Source organism: Otolemur garnettii, unplaced genomic scaffold (genome assembly GCF_000181295.1).
Source record: "Otolemur garnettii isolate 467f Iridium unplaced genomic scaffold, OtoGar3 scaffold00120, whole genome shotgun sequence".
NCBI classification, from domain to species: Eukaryota; Metazoa; Chordata; class Mammalia; order Primates; family Galagidae; genus Otolemur; species Otolemur garnettii.
In genome coordinates, this window is record NW_003852515.1 from 5,364,884 (window position 1) to 5,384,040 (window position 19,157).

Here is a 19,157-nt window from a genome sequence, read left to right on the forward strand (position 1 = left end):
TGTCTCAAAAAAAAAAAAAAAGAAAAGTTAAAAAAATAATAATAAAATAAAATGAAATACATTATGTGTAGTACTCTGGTTTACTATATTTGTATAAATATATGTTATGTATAACCACATCATCTATCACAATTTAGTGATACTGATCTTATGACATCGATATGATGTTGAAACAGAAAAGCATTTGCTCCACTGAGTGTATAGTCAGTGTGGATTACAGCCTGAGTCAGATGTTACACACACACCCCAGGGAGAGACTTACCGATGGAAATAACTAGGAAAACATATGTCTAAAGTTCTGTCCTATTCCAGTTAAAATGAACAAGTAGTAATTTTATTTTTTATAAGATGACTTACCTGGAAATCAAATATAACTTTATGCTAGATTTTTGTGAGCAATAAAATTATGTCATAAATGAAGATTATATAATTTGGCATCTTGGGCTAAATTATTTTTTTAAATGGTAAAATAATGCAGGTATTATGTCCTTTGTCAAACATTGTTACTCAGTCTTGGCCTGTGTTTTTCAAGAATCAGTATACGTCAGTGTGTATAGTATAGTTTGTTTCATCCTTTAAAATAATAGTAAAAGTTTGAAAAATAATGAAATTTCACATTATACTAGCCTTTGCTAGTAAATCATGCTAGTCAAATGTGTACTACCTATGAGAGGGGTTATTCAGTGTCCTTTTGGATAATCCAAGTCAAGTTGTCATTTGAACTTGAGGGAGAAGAATTGTTCACTACTTCTAATAATAGAATGCATTTAATTCTGTTAACTGGGAACCATGGTTTACTAATATTTGGAATAAAAATCAAAGAAAATGAATTATTTTTACAGATAAGCAGCAAAGATGAAGATTTTTTAGACCTTTCTGTTGACGTGGAACAGAACACATCAATTACTCACTGTTTAAGGTATATGTAGAATTATTTATTTTAGAATTTAATAATTATCTTCGGTTTAGAATATTTTTGAATGGATACATAATTTTATTTTGAACTTTACACAGGGGTTTTAGCAACACAGAGACTCTATGCAGTGAATACAAATATTACTGTGAAGAGTGTCGCAGCAAACAGGAAGCACACAAACGGTAATTTAGTGCTTTGTGAATTTTTAAATGATTTGGGGGGGGGTAGTGGATGTTGTAGGTGGGCTTAGAGAAGTGATCTGTGAAAATTTACATTGAGTGAACATTTTTGATTTTATCACTATCATTTAAGACTCATTAAGTATTACTAGATAAATGATGCTCCATATTTTTATTACAAAAGCTTTGTAAATCAAGTGATTTTCTATGTTTAGTGATTACTTAATAATCATAAATCATTGTAGTTAAGATACTGGGCTTTGAAGCTTTCCTGATTATGTGTCTGTTCTTGGTTAAGAGAGATGAGGGGAAAAGTGCTTCCCTCACCTCTCCCAGTTTCTATTCTTCCTACATAGGGTGTTATACGCTCTCTCAGTGTGTTACATAAGATTGCTTTGGTGTCAAGGAATGGCATCGTCATGGTTGTCATTACTTTTTAATAGCACAGATGCTTTTTGGCCTTAAACCATGTGAAAGTAAGTTAGTCACATGATCCCCATGGCCCCTGGTACTTTCCTGTCGTCAGGGAAGTTTTGCTGTATACCCACAGCCATCCAAATTAGGAAGGTAACATTGACATCCTACTGTTATCTCCCACTGTTACTATGATATCACCAGATGTGTCAATAATGTCCTTTATAGAAGAATCCAGTCCAGAATCAGACATTGCATTTAGTGTTCAGTTTCCATAGTCTTCAATTTGAAATAGTTTTTTTTCTTTTCTTGATTTTAATGATCTTAAGTCTTTTGAAAATCTAAGTTAGTTGTTTGGTAGACTGTCCCTCAGTTGGCTTCGTTTCATACTTTCTCATGTTTAGATTCAGGTTATAATTGGACAGGAATCTCACAGATGTGATGCTACATTTTCCTCCTTGCATCCTATTATGTAGCTTGTGATTTGATTTGTCTCATGTGTGTTGGAGCATTGCCAAAACCATTCACGGGTTTGGTGATTTCCTAAAACGGATCACAATTCTTAGCATATAGTTGTGCTTATAGCTAAGATTTATGATAGGGGAAGGATGCAAAATACAGCAAAGGGGAAAGCAAAGCAAACGTCCAAGTGTCACTGTCCCAGTGAAGTCACACAAGACTTAAATCTTGCAGCATCAAATTGTGAAAACACAAGAAGCTCATTACAGTCTCAGTATCCTGAATTTTTACAGGGGGATGGTCATGTAGGTACTCTCTGTCTAGCATGCACCAAAATTCCAGACTCAGAAGGAAAGCAGGTGTTCAGCATAAACCATTTTGTTTAAATAATTTAGGTACAGTGAGACGCCCCTATCGGTTAGGGAATAGTGGGAACGGTCCCTAACTCCAAGTTTCCTTTTGCTAACTTAGGACCTTCCTTGCAAGCAGGCCTTTCTGAGGAATAGTCTGAGGCCGTATGAACTTCTCCGTATATCCCATTACTTGTTATTATTGAGCACTTGATGAACTGTTCCCCGGATGTTTCCCAGAGATCTTCCCTCTTTAGCTACACTTTTTCCCATTGTAATTTGTAAGTATTTTGTATGGAGGTATTTTGAAATTGTAAATATACCATTCTTAATAAACTTTTGAATTTATTCATTTTTTAAATCTCAGGGGAGACTCAAGGGTTCCAGTTTTATTCAGTGAGTTAAAATATAAGACTATTATAATGTATTTTCATGCTCAAATTATCCCCAGTTTGGCCAGTGGGAGCCGCTTTGGGCTGGCTTCTGTGTTTTTTGATGTGCCTTATCATTGTTGAGTACTTCTTTACTTCTGGCACAGAATGTTCCAGATGCATTTTGTACTTTCCTTGTCTCTTCCCTGGAACCATCCATTCCTCCAAGGAGCCCTGGTTCCCCTAGGGGAGAATGATGTTTAAAAACCAGGACCTTGTATAGTGCTCATTGCAATTAGGGTGTTAGTATTCCTGAGCCCCCTTAATGAAAAGAACTAGAGGCTATTTGAATATACACATGGTACCCCAGAAATGTATGCAAATTTTAAGAAAGAATAAAACTGTGTTAAAATTGTAATACTCAGTATATTCCATTAATGGAAGATGAATACAAGTAATGTTGAACACCTCTTACAATTGCAGAAGTCAAGTGTGACTTGAATATTACAAATTTAATATCTTTTTCTTAAAATATGCATACCCTTTTTTTGTCACCCTCTGTATATAAATAGACATTTACATCTGTATTTATTTTCTTGTCCACTTATTGATCTATCTATATTAAAAACCATGAATTCATAGTGATATCTCCAATTACAGCCACTATCATAATGTTTGTAATTAATTTCTCAGTAAAATTGGCTCCTATTACTCTTACTATATCTACTTGGTCAGTATACCTGTAGAAAACCCATCTCACTCTTTCTGCCTGCCCATCCCATGCTTGTGGGCACGCCACACATGTGTTGTCTCATGCAGACACTTCATTGTGCTCAAGCTCCCCATTCCCTGCCTGCATAGATGTCTATCTCTTTTGGCCACTTCTATTGGTTAAGCTGAATTGTTCATTAGGGACGAGGAAGAGCTTAGATTTTTAAATGACTATATTTTTGTCTTTGGTTTGGACACAGACATAGGTACTAGGAAGGGATGCGATTTTGGTAATGGACCAGGTAATCAAAGCAGATTACTTACTGTTCCCATCCGTTAGGGCAGATGATGAGGAGCAACTTAGATAACTTTGATGGGAGGCATGGGGGCTGCCTAAAGCTTGATTAAGGAAGATAGCGTCAAGGACCAAATGTAGCTAAGAGTAGTACAACCTGCAAGCTTTACAGACTACATGGAATAAGGCCCATCTGTGAGCATAAGCTGCCCTTCACATAGAATGATGGTTATATAAGCATCATACCTGAGAAATTAAGACTTGTCTAAAAGTCTCTCTGTTTAATTTGAAGACATCCACAAGACTTTAACATATTAGAAAATTACACGAAAAATATATTTTATAAAGAAGTTATAAAATATAGATGAGTATAAACCAATTAAGAATCACATCATGGCTAACATTTATATATATCAGCTCCTAGATTTTTTTAAAATGCATGTATAGGCTTGGCGCCTATAGCTCAAGCAGCTAAGGCGCCAGCCACATACACCAGAGCTGGTAGTTTCGAATCCAGCCTGGGCTTGCCAAACAACAATGACAACTACAACCAAAAAATAGCCAGGCGTTGTGACGGGCACCTGTAATCTCAGCTACCTGGGAGACTGAGGCAGGAGAATCGCTTAAGCCCAGGAGTTGGAGGTTGCTGTAAGCTGTGATGCCACAGCACTCTACCCAGGGCGACAGCTTGAGGCTCTGTCTCAAAAATAAATAAATAAATAAACAAAATGCATGTATATGTATGTATACGTTTAATCTCTAAAATGGTATCAAACTTTATATGTAGTTTTGCAATATTTTTTACCTAATGAATCATAGCTGTGTCAATGAAATTATACTTTTATATCATTCTGAGGAGGTGTGCTGCATAGTAATTTTTTGTATGGACATACCATTTATGTAGTATCTACTAATTCTCTGAACTGATTTAGCTTTTTTCTTTCATTATTGTAAACAATGTTGAATACTTTTGTATATATATGCACACACACCATATTCACATATTTTTGGACATTTTTTAGAGTGTTTTTGTAGGGTAAATTATGCATAAGTTCTTGAAAAGACAATTATGCAGTAATTATTTCTCATTAGGGGCTAATGGCAACCCTTCTGATAACTTACTGTATGATACTGACTAACTCATTTACACTCTTTGGCCCTTGATTAGATTAGTCCACTTCATGTCTAAGGTTCCTACCAGCTTTAAAAGTCTTTAATTTCTCATCTCAGAATAACAAGATAAGCTTATGTTGAATATACAGACTATAGTATTTCCTAAGAAGATAAAAATCAATTTGAGACTTGGCACCTGTAGCTCAGCTGCTAGGGCACCAGCCACATACACCGGAACTGGCAGGTTTGAATGCAGCCTGGTCCTGCTAAACAGCAATGACAACTACAATGAAAATAATAGCCGGGCATCGTGGCAAGTGCCTGCAGTCCCAGCTACTTGGGAGGCTGAGGCAAGAGAATCACTTAAGCCCAGGAGATTGAGGTTGCTGTGAGCTGTGATGTGAAGCCATGGCACTCTACTGAGGGCAACATAGTGAAGCTCTGTCTCAAAAAAAAAAAAAAAGGAACTTGCCTTAAAAAGGTTTTAATCTGGATGAAGCACAAAACCCAAATGATCATCTCAATGGATGCGAAAAAAACATTTGACAGGGTGGCATCTGTGGTTCAAAGGAGAAGGGCGCTGGCCCCATATACTGGAGGTAGTGGGTTCAAACTCGGCCTCAGTCAAAAACTGTTTTATGTTGGAAACCATTTTATGCAACACTGTTTTATGATGGAAACACTCAGCAAAATAGGAAGACAATGAAATTGCCTCAACATAATAAAGGCAATTTATGAAAAGCTCACAGCAAATGTTACACATACTGGTGAAAAACTGAAAGCTTTTCCTCTAAGACGAGGAACAAATTAAGGATGCTAACTCCTGCCACTCTATTCAACATAATACTGAAAGTCTTAGCTAGAGTAATTAGGCAAGAAAATGAAACAAAAGACATCTATCCAAATTGAAAAGAAACAAGTAAAATTATCTCCTTTCACAGATGGCATCATCTTATATTTAGAAAACTCTATAGATTCCACATAAAAACTGTTAGAACTAATAAACATATTCAGCAAAGTTGCAGGATACAAAATCATACGAAACCCAGTTGCATTTCTATACACTAAGAATGAACTGATCCTAAAAGGAAATTAAGGAAACATCCTGTTTATAGTATCAAAAATGATAAAATATTTAAAAATAAATTTAACCAATAAGGTAAAAGACTTATACAGTGGAAATTAATGCACACTGCTGGCAGAAATTAAAGAAGATACCAATAAATGGAAAGACATCCTGTGTTCATTTATTACAAGACACTTATTAATGTTGTTAAAATGTGTATACTTCCTAAAGCAGTCTACAAATTCAATGCAATTCCTATCAAAATCTCAATGGCATTTTTTCCAGAAATAAAAGAAAAATTATAAAATTCATATGGAACCACAAAAGACTTCAAATGGACAAGGTAATTTCCAGAGAGAACAATAAAGCTAGATGCATCACACTTCTTGATTTCAAAATATATTACAAAGCTACAGTTGTTAAAACAGTGTAGTACTAGTCTAAAGATGTATAGGCCAGGGGAAGAAAATAGAGAGCCCAGAAATAAACCCATGTGTATATAGTCAGTGGGTCTTCAGTGGTGAAGTCTATAGTCAGTGGTGCCAAGGATACATAATGGGGAAAGTATAATCTCTGCAACAAACTGAATAGTCATGTGTAAAAGAGTAGAAGTTTGATCCTTACCTAATATCATCTACAAAAATTAACTGAAAAAGGACTAACGACCTAAAGTAACACCTGAAACTATAAACCCTTATAAGAAAACATAGAGGATTAGGCAGTGATTTATTTGATATGAATACAAAACCATAGATAACAAAACCAAAAGTCAGACGTAACTTTTGCAAAGCAAAAGAAACAGCAGTGAAAGGCAACCTGTGGAGCAGCAGAAAGTACTGGGAAACTATTACATGGTAAGGGGTTAATATCCAGAAATGAAAGAACTGCTGCACCTCAATAAAAACAAAATGATAATCCAATTTAAAAATAGTCAGAAGACTTGAATAGACATTCTCCATAGAAGATAGACACCTGGCCAATATGCATATAAAGAAATGCTTAGCAGCACTAATCATTAGAGAAATGCAAATCAAAACCATATGAGGCATCACTTTGTATCTGTTAGGACAGCCACCATCAGAAAAGCAAAATAACAAGTGTTGGCAAGGACATGGAAAAATTTAAACCCTTGTGCACCACTGGCAGGAATGTAAAATGGTGCAGCTGCTGTGGAAAACTGTATTAAGCTTACTCAGAAAATTAAAATGGAATTATCATATGATCCAGTGTTCTTACTTTGGGGTATGTAGCCAAAAGAATTGAACATAGGATCTTGAAAAGATATTTGCACAGTTATGTTCATTGCAGCATTATTCACAATAGCCAAAAAGTGGAAGCACCCTAAGTGTCTGTTGACAGATGAATGGATAAAGAAAATGTAGTATGTACATTCTGTGGAATGTTATTCAGCTTTTAAAAAGTAAATTCTGTCATATGCAGAGCATGTATGAACTTTGAGGAAATTGTGTGAAGTGAAGTAAGCCAGTCAGAAAGGACAACTGCATGATTCCACTTGTATGTAGGTGCTATCTAAAATAGTCACGCTTTTAGGAACAGAATGGTTGCAGGGGTTAGTGGGAGGGCTAGGTTAAGGGGGATAGTTGTTCAATGAGTACAGAGTTTCAGTTTGGGAAGAGGAAAAAATTGTAGAGATGTGTTGTACAACAGCATATACCAGTTAACAGTACCATATTGTACACTTACATGGTTATTATAAAAAATTTTTAACCATAGTAAAAATATGCAGTTAAAGTTTGACTTATATTCACATTTGCATTAATATAAAAAAAACTGCTTCATAAAAGATTCAATCTAGGAAACTAAGGAATGATTGCTGGAAATGTTAATATTGTGCCACAAAATAAATATTCCATGGGCAAATAAATTTGCTGTGTAATGGTATTTTCTCTTAGATATTCATGCTTTATATTGTAGACACTAAGAAGACTCAGAATGGAAGAAATGAACTCCTTAAAAATCTGATCTTTCCCAGATTTGTTTGTACATAGACACCTTTATGTCCCATGCCTGTTGAACTATAGAAGGCATGGTTCAGACAAGATGCCAGTTTGGGAAATGTGACTGTAACAGTTATCTATGTTTATCCCGTAGGAAGATATAGTGTGTGGGTAAGAGCAGAATGATATCCTTGGGGAATTGTCACGAGGCAGGATTGACGACTTTGTTTCTGGCGTTATTTTTCTGTCCTCTGGGTATTGGGGCGGAGCTGAGGTTTTGCAGAGTGGTACATTCATACATTGTTTTATCTCACTTCACTGTATTGGGCCTCGCAGATGTTGCATTTTTTTAAATTGAAGGTTGGTGACAGCCCTACGAGCAAGTGTGTCAGTGCCGTTTCCCAGCAGCCTGTGCTGACTTCGTGTCTGTCACGTTTGGGTGATTCTTGTGATGTCTCAGACTTACTCATTATTTTATGTGTTATAATGACCAGTAATTTTTGATGTTATTATTGTAATTGTTTTGGGGTGCCACACACTGTACCCATATAAGATGGCAAATTTAGTTGATAAATTTGTGTGTTCTTACTGCTCCAACCTACCATTTCCATCTCTGTCTCTCTCCCTCTCCCTATGCCTTCCTAGTCCTTATGCACAACAGTATTGAAATTAGGCCAAATAATCAGCCTGCAGAGACCTCTAAGTGTTCAAATGACCAGAAGAATCACACACCTCTCACTTTAAATTTAAAGCTAGAAGTGGTTAACTTAATGAGGAAGGCATGTTGAAAGCTGAGAGAGGCCATAAGCTAGGCCTCTTGTACCAGTTAGCCAAGTTGTGAATGCAAAGGAAAAGTTCTTGAAATAAACTAAAAATGCAATTCCAGTGAATACACAAATGATAAGGAAGTGAAACAGCCCTACTGCCAATAAGGAGAAAATACTAGTGTTCTGGATAAGCAGGTCAAACCAGCCATAGCATTTCCTTAAGCCAAAGCCTAATCCAGAGTAAGGCCCTAACCCTCTTCAATTCTGTGAAGGTAGAAGGAGATGAGGAAGCTGCAGAAGTTCAAAGCTAACAGAGGCAGGTTCCTGAGGCTTACAGAAGGTGCCTCCATAATATACAAGTCCATGGTGAAGCAGCACGTACTGATGGAGAAGCTGCAGGAAGTTATCCAGAAGTTCTAGCTAAAATCATTGAGGAAGGTGGCTGCACTAAGCAACAGATATTGGTGTAGATGAAACAGCCTTCTAGGGGAGGAAGATGCCATCTAGGACCTCCATAGCTGGAGAGAAGACCAGTGCCTGATTTCAAGGCTTCAAGAACAGACTGGCCATCTTGTTAGGGTATAATGCAGCTGGTGTCTTTAAGCTGAAGGCAGTGCTAATTTACCATTCTGAAAATCCTAGAGCCCCTGTGCTGAATCTACTCTGCCTGTGCTTTTGAAATGGAACCGCAGAGCCTGGATGACAGCACATCTGTTTGTAGTATGATTTACTGAATATTTTAAGCCCATTATTGAAACCTGCCTATCAGAAAAAGAATCCTTTGAAAATATTACTGTTTATAGGAAATTCACCACCTGGTCACACAGGAGCTTTGCTGGAGGCAGGGAGATTGTTATCATTTTCCTGTGTGCTAACACAGCATCCATTTTGCAGCTATGGACAAGGAGTAATAGGCAGGAGTAATTTTAACTTTCAGATCTTATTAAGAAATACATTTTAAGGCTATAACTGCCATAGTTAGTGATTGTGGGCAAAGTAAGTTGAAAACCTTCTGGAAAGGATTTATCATTCTAGATGCAATTAAGAGCAATTGTGATTTATGGGAGGAGGTCAGAATAGCAGAAGTTTGCAGGAAGTTAATTGCAGTCCTCATGAATGACTTTGAGGGGTTCAAGACGTCAATGGAGGTAAAAATGGCAAGAGAACTAGAATTAAAAGTGGAGCTTGAAGACATGACTGAATTGTTAAAATCTTATACAATTTGAACAGATGAGGAGTTGCTTCTTATGGATAGCAAAGTGATTTCTTGAGGTGGAATGTATTGGCCAAGATTCTGTGACCATTGTTGAAATGACAGCAAAAGATTTAGAATGTTACATGATCTTAGTTGATAAAGCACCTGCAGGATTTGAGATGATTACCTCCAGTGTTGAAAGTTGTTCTTTGGGTAAAGTGCCATCAAACAGCATTGTGTGCTACAGAGAAATCTTTCGTGAAAGGAAGAGCCGGTGGATGTAGCAAGCTTCACTGTTGTCTCTTTTAAGAAACTGCCACAGCTGCTCCAACCTTCAGCAACCACCACCCTGATCAGTCAGCAGCCATCAGCACTGAGGCAAGATCTTCTACCAGCTAAAAGATTATGACTCACTGAAGGATTAGATGATGATCAGAATTTTTTAGCCATAAATTATTTTTAAATCAAGGCATATACATGTTTTTTAGACATAGTTCCGTTACACACTTAATAGCCTATGGTACAGTGTAAACATAACTTTTATATGCACTGGAGAACCAAAACATTTGTATACCTTGCTTTATTGCTGCAATATTTGCTTTATTGTGATTTTCCTTTTATTGCTATGGTCTGGAACTGGCCCTGCAGTTATCTCTAAAGTATGCCTATATTTCTGTCACTGCTTTGTCTGTGGGATCCAGTGATTAGTGACAATGGACTGGACGTTGAGCTTCTTAATTTCACATCCTTCTTACCTCTCTTTCTCCTCTCTTTCACTCCCTCACCTTCTCAATTCCCTTTACTTTCTGTATGTACCTGAGCCTACTTCTGGCACCACTTTTGTCCTTAGTAGGTGTTGAGGAATACCTGTGCAGTGCCCAGGTGAATCAGTATCACACTGTCGTGGCCACAGTCCATTCTGGAGGATCTGACCTGGATTTAGTGATGGAAATGCTTTGTTTCAGTAAACCTATTTCTAGAAATATAAATTAAATATGTCATCTGGAATACATCACTTATGAGAAAAATCTACTTGTAGAGTTATTTTACACGGACTATACTTTCAGGATCATTTCTATAGTTTGAAAAATCTTAGCTATTCACCAACAGGAAATGTTGAAATAATAAACATAACATAACAATGCAAACGTAACAAAGTATAATACAACTTAAAATGATGCTGATGAAAAGTTCTACCTGGCATGAGAAAATAACATGTGAAAATACAAGTGAAAAAGGCAAGGTATAAAATTATACATACAATAATTCAACTATTAAGCATCAGATCTTTTATTAAATCCATGGAAAATAGGTAAAACAAAATCCTTGTAAAACAATAAAGTAGCCTTTGAAAATCTCCAATGGAGTGTAGATATAAAAGAATAATTTTCTTTGTATCAATCAAACAAGTATCAATGTACTAGGTGGCAGTCAGTCAGGGTTAAGAAGAGGAAAGAGAATGGATATTGAACGTGGCAAAAATATGTTTGTAAAAATAAAACAAGGGGTGGGAGTGAGTCCAAATGGAGAAAAAGAGAAAAAATTCATATAACAGATGATAAAATGTTTGATCAGATAACACATGAAGAATATGAGTAGGAGTACAAAGGCAATCTCAGGCAGAAATAGTATTGAAGGGCATAACTGCCTGTATTTCAAAACCAAAAACTTAACTCCTGAGTTTCCAGGTTATTTTATTCCTTTCCCAGGATATATTATTAATATGGAATTCTTTATGTCTGGCAACCACCCTTAGTTGAATAGTGTTTAGTGCTTTTCTCATATTGGTCTCCTCTTTTCAGTCTGTTCTTGCATTATATAAATTGATAGAACAAATAGCTTTCAGTCTACACTCAAGTCCAAAGGAATTGGCAACTTTAAGAAACCTGTTTTTCCTCCACCACTGTTGGACATCAGATACATTTAGCCTTATCGTAATTTCTTAACCAAGGATTGATTCTGCTACTTCTGTTTTGGAGCCGTGCTGAATGCTGCGTCAAGTTATGTGGTGTGGACATGGTGGGTGGGGAAGATGTTCACAATGTTAATTTGCCAATACAAAAATAATTGGAAGAAATATGCAAAACTGGTCAGTGCTGGGGTGTTAAAGCTGCCCATTAGCTGTTAATTGGATATCATAACATTTAATAACTCAAGAATGTGGTGGACATCATTTGTGAAATTTTGTTTTCATCTTTATTTTTTTGATAGGATGAAAGTTAAAAAACTGCCCATGATTCTAGCTCTACACCTGAAGAGATTTAAATATATGGATCAGCTTCATCGATATACAAAACTTTCTTACCGGGTAGTTTTTCCTTTAGAACTTCGTCTATTTAACACTTCAGGAGACGCAACCAATCCAGACAGAATGTACGACCTTGTTGCTGTTGTGGTTCACTGTGGAAGGTAATTGCATTACATTATTAGTGTTCAAAGGGAAATGTAAATCGTTTAGCTGCAGCTACCGTTTAATAACAAAAATATAACAATAGCATTACCTTCTGACACCTCAGTTATACCATTCTTGAACCTTTTTGGATTTAGTGAGTCTTACACTACTAAAATTATGCTAGATCTTGTGGAATTCTACTCAGAGATCTTTGAGATTTCTGACTCAGATCACAATCAGGGCCCCTTCCCCCCTCTGTCTCCTTTTAAATTAACCTTACTTTCCCTTTGACCTTTTTAACCCTTTCCTTTTCTTGTCCTCCCAACTTAAAAACCATGGTTATTTAGAACGTGTTCTCAGTACTCTTGCCAGCTGACTGGGTCCCATCTGTCTGAATGGCTGGAGAAGATCACAGAGAGATGCTTATTGACTTTCCTTACAACTCTGGCTTTCAGTGGGAATTCATTCTTGATTGAGTTCATCACAAGAGTTCTTTGGGGTACTGCCCCCACCCCAGGTTTTTATTCTTCTTCCTGTGGCACTCACTGCCTCATGCCTCCCTGTCCCCTTCCCTCTGGAAGTCTTCCCAGTGCTCTTCTGTCCATCCTCAGTCTCCAGGCAGTGCTTTTCCTCTGTATTCACATAATTTCCTACCTTGGACTGTGCTTTTGGAATAGTTGTCTTCAGGGTAGGAAGTTGTTAGTGTTTTTCTCATCTCCACAGCAACCAGCCCAATATTTTGCTCACATTAGGCATCTGTGTACACTCAGGCAAGTGTGTTTGATGTTCAGAATGCAGATCCCTAATGAGCAGCTCCCTTGGGTGTGCGCTTATTAGCCCTGGCCTTTCATCTCTCATATCATTAGTTTATGAAATTAACTTTTGCCTACTGTTCTTCAAATTAGCTCTTAACTAAAGGAAAAAGCTATCTTTTTCCAGTCTTCAACCCATCTATTTCCTTCCAACCTTTTTGTGATTTTTATTTCACCTCTTAAAACTTTTTTCTTATTTCTTAACCTCTTTCCATAAAACATAACACCCTTTAGATGAATCCTACAGATATGTAGAAAATAGACTTTATTTATAAAGCATTAAATTATTTTATTTTAAAAAAGCTTTGAGGACAGTAGTGGCTTATGCCTGTAATCCTGGCACTTTGGGAGGCCAAGGCAGGGGGATCACTTGAGCTCAGGGGTTCAAGACCAGTCTGAGCAAGAGTAAGACTCCTTTTCTACCAAAAATAGAAAAACCAGCCAGGCATTGTGGTGACACCTGTAGTCCTAGCTACTCGGGAGGCTGCCCAGGAGGATCCCAGGAGTTTGAGGTTGCCAGACGCTGTCTCAAAAAAAAAAAAAAGGTTTAAGTGTCATTTTTTATAGTAAGAAAAGTACACTTGTTTGTGTCATTCTGTCACCTGAGATAATTTATCTCACCTACTGGATCAAAAGCTGTGAGAAACATGAGCCAGGGTAGAAAGTAGCTTATTCTGACCCTTGGTTGCTACTTTTAAAATGGTTTACCATAAAGAAAAATTTGTGTTGAAAAAAATTTCAGACTCTGTATCAATTACAGTTATAGTTTAAGAAATTACATATAAGCCTCTATAATGAATCATACTTACATAAACTGTGAGAGTTTATACTCTTTGCCATGTCCTTTTATAAGGCAACGAATTTCTTTTAAAAGAATGCTGCCTTGGCTCCGTGCCCATAGCTCAGTGAGTAGGGTGCTGGCCACATACACCGAACCTGGCGGGTTTGAGCCGGCCCAGGTCTACTAAACAACAATGACAATTGCAACCAAAAAATAGCTGGGCATTGTGGCAGGTGCCTGTAGTCCCAGCTACTTGGGAGAATCGCTTGAGCCCAAGAGTTTGAGGTTGCTGTGAGCTATGACAGCACAGCACTCTACCAGGGCGACCTAGTGAGACACTCACTCCAAAAAAAAGGAATGCTGCCTTTATCTTTATGCATATCTAGATTTTTGTCTTCCAGATTTACTTAAAATGAGATGCAGTCATGATAATAGTTATAATGATGTTAAGAATGAGGTACTTGAAGATAGCACTAACAGTAACTTACAGTTGGGCAAAGGTCATTTACATTTAAAAATGGTTATGAAGTTCAGGATTGATTTCAGAAGCATGGATTGGGTATCTTTGACTATTTCAAGCATGATGTTGGCTCTTTCTTCAAGGAAAAAAACTACTGTCAAGGGAAGGAAACTTAGGGATAATTTGTGTGGGGCCAGGTGGGGGTGGTTCATGCCTGTAATCCTAACACTTTGGGAGGCTGAAACAGGAGGATTCCTTGAGGCCAGAAGTTTGAGATCAGCCTGAGCAAAAGTGAGACCCTGTCTCTACAAAAAAAAAGAAAAGTTGGCAGGGTGTGATGATGTTCACCTGTAGTCCCAGCTCCTCAGGTAGGCCATTGCTTGAACTTAGGAATTGGTGGTTGCTGTGAGCTATGATGACACCATGGCACTCTAGTCTGGCTGCCAGAGCAAGACCCTGTACCCTGAAAATAAATCATTCTGTATGCATAATTTTGTAGTTTAACTCATCTGCTCCACTCCAAATGCTAGAAAATAGATGTTTCTTTTGTGGAAACTAGTTTGAAAATTATTACAAAAACAATAACAAATTTCAGTAGCATAGCTTTATATAAATAGAATACTGGTTATATCTCAAGTTAAAGTACTAATTATTTGACTTTAAAATTGAATGCCTATTCAAATCAGTGTATCTTTATCCTTTGTGTGGAATTAGCAAGGGGCATTTTTATCTGTTTCAGTTTCTTGATAGAACATGAAATTTAGGACATGAAGGAGTAATATAAAAATACATTGTATAAAATTAACTTTTTTGTTTGTTCATTTTAGTGGTCCCAACCGAGGCCATTATATTGCAATAGTTAAGAGTCATGATTTTTGGTTGTTGTTTGATGACGACATTGTAGAAGTAAGTAATTCCTTAATTTATTTTTCTTTAAAATTGTGAATGTTTATTGTTCTTCATGTTTTTCTCGTGGGTTCTCACTCATATATGTCTGGTGATGAATATTAGACAAAAGCCTGGGTCTTTAACAGATAGTAGTCTAATTTCTACTTCTTACGAGCATCTGAGTCTAGCACCTGTACCTGTATGACCAGCTAACCTTGACACATCTAGAATACAGTAGAGGAAAACTTTCAACAGGGCTTATTTTTAGAAAAATAATTATTGAGCTATATAACATACATATAGTAAAGTACAAGTCTTAAACAGCTTTAAGTTTTAAATGAGTATACATCTCCCCACCCCTGTGCACACACACAGCCCCTTGTAAGTACTGTCCAGATCAAGATGTAATACATCTCCATCACCCCAGGGCTGCCTTGATCCCTCTTCTGATACCCACAGCTCTTCTCACCTCTACCCTCCATCCACATTTGGACTCTTATCGTTATGATTAATTTTGCTTATGCTTGAATGTAAATGGACTCATACCATATAATTTCTTGTGTGTTTGGCTTCTTCCATTCATTAGTATATTAAGGAGATTCATTCTTATTACCTGGAGGAGGAGGAGGAGTACTTTTTTTATTATTTTGCAGTTTTCTATTATATGAATATACCAAGTTAAGGATTTGAGTTTTTGCCAAGTATTGACTTTTGTTAATAAAAATGCCAAAATTTCCTGTATTTCTTTTGCTGGACACGTATGTACACTCATTTTTCTTGGGTGTATATCAAGTAAAACCATTGGATATTGCATTTTTCAGGTATAAAACGGCTGTCAATTAGTGGTTTTATGTAGTTCAGCCTATACATAAAAGTAGAAATGCTGGATCAAAGTGTAGTTTTATGTTCAGCTTTATTTACCACTAAATATTTCCAAAGTGTCTGTATCATTTTACATTCCCACCAGCCATTCATGAGAGTTCCATTTGCCCCACTTTCTCACCACTGCTCAGCATTGTCAGTTGTTTTGATTTAATCCATTCTGGTTGTGCACAGGTCATTTATGTACTAATGTTGACGTTTTTGCCCCACAGAAAATAGATGCACAAGCTATTGAAGAATTCTACGGGTTGACATCAGATATCTCAAAGAACTCTGAGTCTGGTTACATCCTTTTCTATCAGTCTCGGGATTGAGGGGGAATCATGGTGAAGAGATACTTTCTGCCTCATTTCTTCTCTGGTTATTTTGGAAAGGATCAAGCACTGTTTTTTCAAGAAAAGAGAAATGCAGGAAGCTCAGGGGGCAGTAGCACACTTTGCACATGATAAAGCAAAGACGATGGATTGACAAGCCCTTCTGATCATGATAGTTGATTTATTCGCTCAGGTATCATGCTGTCTGTGCAGTTCCATACAAGGAAGTGAAATCAGAGATACCAGCTCCTCTTATAAAACAGCCTTCCAATTACTGACACGCATTTTCTCTTTATTAATTGCACCAATAATGATTTGAATTCCTTGGGGGTGCAGTAGAAGGAATCGGAATCTGTGCTAGCTTGTATTGATAATTGAGGGAGATGATGTTGAACATACTGCGTAAACTTGTGTTCAGTATGTATAAAAGCATATTGAGTGGTCTTTTCAAGAGTAAACCAGAAATACTTTTGGGCCCAACACTTGCAGTTGCCTTCCTGATGTAAAAAACTAACAGATGCTAGATAATCCAGTGTCAGGAAGACAAATATGTTTTGCTTCTCTGAAGAAGCTTATAATAATATACAGTATATGTATATGTAGGGAACAATTGGTCAAAAGTGGCTTTTTGTTTCCCCAAGGGGAAAGACTGGCTTTGTAATTATAACGTTTTCCTTATTTATTTTACTTAAAACTGGTAGAGTCTAAGTATTGTATGAAGTGCCCATGATTCTGTCAGTAAATTGGAGCATATTTTTATTAGTTTTTGTCAGTTTGATTAGTCCTTTTGTTTGTTGCTATTTTTAAGGTGAATTTTAAATTCTATCTAAAATCAGTAAGATACCTTGAGAAAAATTGCAATGAGTGGAGGTGAATATTCTTTTTCAGGAGGAACTGTTATCTCTGGCTAAATACTTGTTCTTTTACTATAGTTTATAAGTTAGTTATTGTATTCAGCTTTAATTTCAGTAAAATAAAAAAAACTATCAAAAATTCCCTGTAGTAGTTGGAATAATAAAGAAATTCTGATGCAGTGGTGATATACCAATCTTTAGAATTTTTAAGTATTCAAATTTTTAAGTTGAGGCCGTACTTGGAAAATTCATGTCATAGCAGTTATGTTATTTTCAAATGTCATTTTTTCACCCTGAAAAGAAATAATATGTTCATTATAATCCTAGCAACCTCGATAGCAAGCCAAACACCCCTTTGAAGATTAAATTTTAATGAAGTAAACCAGTAATACAAAAAGACGTCTTTTCCCTCTGCCTTTACTGGAAGAGTATTTAGAAATTAAAATTTGTGTTTAAGACTTCATTCTTTGGGGGGGTTTTAAGAAGTAATATATGTAATGTAAAATGTGTGTAAACCATTGCAATTGACATTTTTCTATGTACCGATAAGTTGTCTGACAGTGACCGAATGTAACTTGCAGAAGATAATTGAAATTATATTCAAAATAATAGTAATCAGGCCTTTGATGTTCTCTATCAAGCTCTTTTTTAGGCAGTAATTTTTAAAAAATATTGTGTTATTTTGCTAAAACTGTTGACTATGGAAAACAAACAAAAAAGAATGTTTTTTGTCTGCTGCTATTAACAATTTTATCTGTATCTTTTAGCTCAGGAAATGACTTCACCTATTCATTTCATAAACAGATTTTAACAGGGTCATTTGGCTAATTGGGCTGCTTAAACAGATGTGCTAGAGAAAACTATGATATTTAGTCTTTGTACTAAATATCAAAATTATTTTGACAAATTGCTTTTTCAGATTCAGTTTCCGAAGCCTTATCCTGGCTGGAGTTGTTGTCTACAAATTATACACAGCCTGCCTGATCTGCCAACACTGCACAGAGAATCCCAAGGAAGAATGTGGCAAAGTCAGAGCAGAAATGGATGGACACTTTTTTATTTTGAAGGCTTAAACCAAATTATCTTGGAATTTAGAGCTGTATTTTTTTCAGCTTTCAGTACAGAGAAAAAGTAACGTGAAGCTGAGTCAGTTTTAACATCAACTAGATCACACAGCATGTTTAAGAAAGATAGATGAAGTCATTTGCACAAAGGTACAGAATTTGAAATACTACGTTGTGTTTTTTATATTTTTGCATTTAAAAAACCATGCAGTAAAAACCAAGTTAAGTTTCACATTAAAACAAGTTTTAGCATTTATATTGAGTTCCATGGTAGGTGCACACTTTGTTCACATCGACACCAAGTTTCATAAGTATGATTTGTCAGAGAGGGATTGGGGGTGATGGTTTTAAATTTACTTTTTACTCTTAGTGCAGCTGGATCAAAGTAAAATGTTTTGAAGCTTATCAGAAACTCAATATACTTTTAAAACATACAGGATCAGGGCTGGGGAAAAAAAATACAGGTATAGGAAGTAAGAAAAGTGATCCATAAAGAAAGCATTATGATGTTGTGTGCTGGTTGACTGTGATTAAAAAGAGGGCAGGTGGAAGTTGTAAATGGTGGCTGATTGCTATGTAACTATGTATATGTTTGTTGGGATAACTGTCCCATATTTTGTATATTGGAGTAAAAATTTCTATAAATTATCGTAACTAAAAGTAAATATTCTAAATTAAGTCCCAGTTCTAAGTCACATGGCTTCTGTCTTGGAAACTTTACCTTTAAAAGATTATTTAAGACAGGAACCAGGAGGCTTTGGGAAAAGGGAAAGAAGGAAATGTACTATATATGGGTCTTGTGGCCTCCAACCATCAGTGTAGGGTTATTTCTTTCCTTGATGGCTGTAGAAAGACCTCATTTTCATAACATACTACTCTTTTTTTTTTTTTTTTTTGAGACAGAGCCTCAAGCTGT

At 36.3% G+C, this 19,157-nt stretch overlaps 1 protein-coding gene across 2 annotated transcripts in view; it reads left to right on the top strand.

Annotated features, from left to right (window-relative positions):
* Positions 1–18,938, top strand: part of USP12 (ubiquitin specific peptidase 12) — a 94,187-nt gene extending 75,249 nt beyond the window's left edge. For both annotated transcript variants that reach the window (XM_003797625.3, XM_023517760.1), the window contains 5 exons: positions 843–919; positions 1,015–1,098; positions 12,006–12,203; positions 15,067–15,145; positions 16,222–18,938. In XM_003797625.3, coding sequence (XP_003797673.1) covers positions 843–919; positions 1,015–1,098; positions 12,006–12,203; positions 15,067–15,145; positions 16,222–16,323 — 540 coding nt within the window. In that variant the 3' untranslated portion in view covers positions 16,324–18,938. The remainder of the gene's footprint in view (positions 1–842; positions 920–1,014; positions 1,099–12,005; positions 12,204–15,066; positions 15,146–16,221) is intronic.
* The last annotated feature ends 219 nt before the right edge of the window (positions 18,939–19,157 follow it).